Source organism: Camelina sativa, chromosome 6 (genome assembly GCF_000633955.1).
Source record: "Camelina sativa cultivar DH55 chromosome 6, Cs, whole genome shotgun sequence".
Lineage (NCBI taxonomy): Eukaryota > Viridiplantae > Streptophyta > Magnoliopsida > Brassicales > Brassicaceae > Camelina > Camelina sativa.
The window spans coordinates 10,768,186-10,774,252 of NC_025690.1; the positions used below are offsets into that span (position 1 = coordinate 10,768,186).

Sequence of the window (6,067 nt, forward strand, 5' to 3'; positions counted from 1 at the left end):
CTCTCTCTCTCTCTCTCTCTCTCTCTCTCTCTCTCTCTCTTTCACTCTCTTTACACACACACTCTCTTTCACTAACTGTTTGTTATATGATTGGTTTTAATGATTATTAGGGTTTTGAAAGTTTATCCAAAGGGATATGGTGTTGGAAAGGATAAATATCTGTCACTCTTCCTGTTGAGTGAGAATAAAGAAATCAATTACATGAAAGCCACGCTACGAGTTCTAAACCAAATCACATCCCAGAATATGGCGAAGCAAGGTGAGTGCATATTTCTCTTAATATTTTTAGTAATTGAAGTAATATCCCAAGATCTGAGTTCGCATAGTTTCGTTTCGGATCCTGCAAAACTGGATTTTCAAATCGTTACAAATTTAATGATATCTTTAAAACATGTTTATCTTTGTTATTGTGGCGGTTATAATTTGTTTTTTCTTTTCTTATTATGGTAAGTTGAGGGATGGCCCAATGCAGTAGAAAATGGATGGGGTTTCCAGGAGTTCATAACTCTTGCAGATCTTCAAGATAAATCCAAAGGTTTTGTTGTGAACGATATACTTCAAGTTCAAGTCGAGATCATGGCCTTCTCTAAACACACTCCAATTAAATTAACTAGGGTCTATGGTGAGCCCAAAAACAACATCCCTATATCCCCTACCTCTCTTTTGTTTATGTGTCCAAAATAAGAAAGGTTTCTATAACTCTTTCATCGCAATCTACCCTTCTTTTTATCAAAAAAAAAAAAATAAATAATAATAAATCTACTCTTTTGTTTATACTCCATGTGTGTCCAAAATAATAATGAGTTTTGTACTCTTTTCCACATTGTGTGATTATCCTTGTTTCTAAATGGTAGTACTGTATATATAATAAGAGTATATATAAGATTATAGCAAATGAGCTTCACTGTTTAACTCTGAATAAATGAGTGCCCTTTTAAAAAATGTATATTCGACAAAATAAAGTAAGGGGGTTATTGCATCCTTGATTTTAATGGATTTGAAATCCTTATAAGATTTGGAAATACACATGGAATTCTATGGATTTTAAAATCAAATAATATGGCTTTGAAAATCAATTAATGTGGATTTGAAAGTCAAAGAAAATGGATTTGAAAATTCTAGAGAATAAAATTCAAAAGTTATAAAAGAAATAGAACTTATAAAAATAATCTCTCATGTAATATTCTCAACTGAATCAGTCCACATGTTTGATGCTATTGTCTCTCTCCACTCATTCGCATATTCTCTTTGTTGTTTTTGGGTTGTAAGTACTTCATCATTATCATCGTCATTAATTTCTTCGACAACTTCTTCTGCACTCTCGATTTCTTCTGGAAAAATATCCGTTCGACAAAACGTTCGCAGAAAATTATGTAAACCAACACATGCAAGTACAATCTTTGTTTGTGTCTTATAAGGAAAAGGAGGTGCGTGCTTAAAGATTGCAAATCGAGATTTTAAAATACCAAATATTCTTTCAACCACGTTCCTTAGGGATGCATGACGATGGTTAAACAACTCTTTTGCATTTGCTGGTTGTGAATTTTGACCAGAAAACTCTTGTAGATGATATCTGACACCACGATAAGGAGCTAAAAAGTTTCGACGATTTGGAAATCCACAATCTACTACATAAAACTTTCCTGAAGTACAATAATAATATACAGTCACTTGTCATGTTGAGAAAACATATTTACAATAGAAAGACATGTACATACCTTCTGGAACTGGTAGTCGATTAGTGTTCCTTGTCAAAGCATCATTTAATACTTTTGAGTCATGAGCTGAACCTTCCCATCCACTAAGCACATACATGAATTCANCCAGAAAATTCTTGTAGATGATATCTGACACCACGATAAGGAGCTAAAAAGTTTCGACGATTTGGAAATCCACAATCTACTACATAAAACTTTCCTGAAGTACAATAATAATATACAGTCACTTGTCATGTTAAGAAAACATATTTACAATAGGAAGACATGTAAATACCTTCTGGAACTGGTAGTCGATTAGTGTTCCTTGTCAAAGCATCATTTAATACTTTTGAGTCATGAGCTGAACCTTCCCATCCACTAAGCACATACATGAATTCAAGATCAAAATTACAAGCAGCCAACACATTTTGCGATATACACCTTTTCTGTTACGAAAAGAAGGCGCTTTTTTTGTTGGTACCATTGCAAGGGTATGTGTACCATCAATAGCTCCAACACAATCCTAAAAAAAAAAAAGTTATATTCTATGAAAGATAATGAAAAAAGCAAAAACATAATTGTATGGAAAATTTACCTTAAAATACGGATAAAATGTTGTACTTTCTCTAATTTTTGTAGGCACTGTAATCTCAGGCTTAGCCATTAAACTTGGAGCAATTTGATTTAGAGCCCGTAAAACTTTGTGACAGTTTACACTTGTTGCAAACGATGACCTATGAAAAGTGTCTTTTGTACGACAATACCTTCAATTTTGGCCAACTATAAGAAGAAAAGTTGCAACCATTTCTTCAACACTAATATATTTTGTATCACATAGATCTGTATGCTCTCGGATATGAACACATAATTTTAGAAAAGTCTCGTGATACATTCGATACAACTGTTTAAAATCCGAATCTTTTTTCTTTTGCATATTTTCTATATATATTTCACCTTCTCTTGTGATCGCACGTCGAATAGAATATTGCAATTGAGGTCGTTGACATTTTCTCAAATATAGCATTTGAATGAAAATCAAGAGCACCAAGAAAATAATATCACTATCTAATGCGTCATCATGTAATGCATCTTTTTCTCTTTCATCATGGACTTCTTGATACATGTTTGATGTACACCTGTGACAAAAAAAAAAGAAGTTTGAAAGAATAATTAACAGAAAACTAATAAGTTAGAAAAGACGCATTACTTTATGGATGGTGCTCTTTCTTCGTGTAGCGTCCCCAGGAAATCGAGGATATGAACGGTGCCGTAGTGAGAAAGTAACAGTTTGTTCATATAGTTCTGGATTTTTTGTTTTATGTACATTTTTATTTTATGTAAGTTTTACGTTTTACAAAGGCACATAACTTTTTGTTTTATGTACATTTTGCGTTTTTCAAAGATACGAATATTTATCGAGAAAGTGTATTTTACGATGTAAGTTAAAAAGTGTAAGATCTCCAAATTTTTAATCAAAGATTCAGTGGTGATATATTACGAATTTTTTTGTGAGTCAAGGAATTGTAATATTTCTAATTTTGTAACTAAAAATATTTGTCAAATCACCAATTTTTCATATGAAATATATGGTAAAGAAAAACACTATATATTATTGGATCACCATCAATACTTCTTCATTATTATAAGAAAGAGTTGGAGCACCTATGTCTCGACCATATAGTTCTTAACTTTTTAGTTTGTAAGTGTCTTTATTAACTTTTTAGTTTTTATATTACTTATTCTTTTAAATTTTCATGTAGTGCATGCTCACTTACGTCTCGACCGTTCGTTGCTTGATTATTTTTAATTATCATGTTATTTACTTGCAAGAAAAGATTTACTAGTTATGTTTTTTTGTGTCACAGGTGTAGCACAAAACTTTAACCCAAAAAAAACACTGAGTGAATCACAAGAAGATCGAGAAAAAAATCTTTACCTTCCATGGACTCCACAAGAAACAAAAACGTTAATAGAATTACTAGTAGACGGTGTTGCTGTGGGTTGGCGTGATTCAAGTGGTGCATTTAGCAAGTTTACAGTGGAAAGAAAAATACTGCCTGTTATTAATGAAAAACATGGGGGTGACAAACTTCATAAACACTACCTAAACAGAATGAAGACCTTGAAGGGAAAATACAATAGTGGTCTTGATCTTCTTCGTTGCAGTTCCGCGTTTGGATGAGATCCAAGCACAAAAAGGTTTACAGCTTCAGCTGAGGTGTGGGCTAATTATGTAAAGGTAAAGTATATAAACTTTAGCTTTTCTTATGTTTTTCTAATACAACCTTCAAAAGAATATGGAAGGTTGTATCAATTTTTTAATTATTTGGATTTATTTATGGTGAAAATTTTAAGATAATAAGCAAATAAACTTTGAAATTTGTAATTATGCTAAATTATTTTTCTTTTTATTTAGGGGCATCCGAATTTCAAAAAATTCCAAAATGAAACATTTGAAGAATTTGACGATCTCAAAATCATATTTGAGGACAACCTAGCAACTGGTGGAAATGCTATTGGATTAGGTGATGGTACGGATGCTCAAACAAGTAGAACTGCAGGAACAAAGCAAACAAGTTCTACTGAAGATTTTTCTATGGATGTTGAGGAAGACCATGAAACACCTTTGTCTTTTGTAAGCAGCAATGCAAGGGGCTCTCTAAACAAACTACCTTTAAGAAAGAAGCATAGAAGCAATACTAACAATGTAAGTGAACCATCAAGTCAATCTGAAGGTTCACCAGATGTCCATGCAGAGATGAATTCATTGACAACAGTAACTCATAAACTCTTCGATCTAATACAAGAAAGAGAAACAAGACAACAAAGAGAAGCTGAACAAAGAGAGGTCGAGAAGAAAAGAAATAATGTATGGGAAGCTATCAAAGAANTATGAAACACCTTTGTCTTTTGTATGCAGCAATGCAAGGGGCACTCTAGACAAACTACCTTTAAGAAGGAAGCATAGAAGCAATACTAACAATGTAAGTGAACCATCAAGTCAATCTGAAGGTTCAACAGATGTCCATGCTGAGATGAATTCATTGACAACAGTAACTCATAAACTCTTCGATCTAATACAAGAAAGAGAAACAAGACAACAAAGAGAAGCTGAACAAAGAGAGGTCGAGAAGAAAAGAAATAATGTATGGGAAGCTATCAAAGAAGTTCCTAATTTGGAAGAAAACGTTCGTTAGGGATGCAGGCAAAGTGATTCACCAATTAGGAATGAAAGGAGTCATTGTTAGCATGTCCACTGATGAGCGTTATGGTTGGATTAAGCGTAACGTGATGGAGTGCTAATTATTATTAGGGAAACACCCTTTCTGCTTTCTCTTTATAAGTTGAATTATTTTTATTAGATGCTTCATGATTTTTTGTCTTCTAATATGGTTGGTTTGCTGTTACGTATTGTTATGTCCGATATTATAGGTTGAATTATTTCTCATTCTTTATCATGTCCGACATTTACGTATTGATACGTATTGTTATGTTCGTGCATGAACACTCTTTGCAAACCAACCATATTATGGAGATCATGCATGAATTGTTACGAGTATTGTTACGTATTGTTATTGTTACGTATTGTTAGTTTTTTTTTCCAAATCCACCCAAATAACTAGGTGGAGACCAAGGATTTCAATCTCTATTTTTATAAGTAAAACATATTTTCAAATCCATCCAAATCCAATATGAAATCAAATCCATACTCAAATCTTTAATAATGAATAAGGGGTGATTTTAATTAGGATTTAGAATTCATAAATCCAATAACACATAATTTTAGTAAAGATTTTAAAATGAATGATTGAATAACACATGATTTAACTTGGATTTCTAAATCCATTAAAATCAAGGATTCAATAACCCCCCTAAATACTTCATCTACAAATTAATGTTATAGAACCGGAAAAAAACAATTGAGTAAATACTTCATCTACAAATTAATGTTACAAATTAATGTTAAATTAATGTATATCCTTTTTTCTCTTTTGTTAGTCAAATGTGAAGATCTATTTTATTTTTTTAAGTCATAAGTGTATGTTTATCACCGATCTTTATATATTTAATTAAAGGGTTTGTGCAACTAAACCCTCGAAGACGCATTCGAATTGCTGTGATATTTCACATATGATATGTATTATTCGAATTACTAAGATAACCAAAGGGACCCGATAACCAAATGATTATTATATTACCAGATCCGAGTTAACTGAAACCAAACGGTTAACCGAATGCTGAGGTCTAGTGAAATACATTATTCGTGAGAGCTGTTCATCATAACCGCATATGTTGCAGATAATTGAATATCATCATAATAAGATTAGATCAAATATCTTTAATAATGATGTAATAGATGACAAAAAAAA

At 32.1% G+C, this 6,067-nt stretch overlaps 1 protein-coding gene and 2 pseudogenes across 1 annotated transcript in view; 2 read left to right on the forward strand and 1 right to left on the reverse strand.

Moving 5' to 3' along the window:
* Positions 1 to 684, forward strand: part of LOC104698901 — a 1,563-nt gene extending 879 nt beyond the window's left edge. Inside the window, exons 4-5 of the mRNA XM_010414282.1 lie at positions 111 to 259; positions 452 to 684. Coding sequence (XP_010412584.1) covers positions 111 to 259; positions 452 to 684 — 382 coding nt within the window. The remainder of the gene's footprint in view (positions 1 to 110; positions 260 to 451) is intronic.
* LOC104698902 overlaps positions 1,174 to 6,067 on the reverse strand; it is a 6,734-nt pseudogene continuing 1,840 nt past the window's right edge.
* LOC104790849 lies at positions 3,811 to 4,375 on the forward strand (annotated as a pseudogene).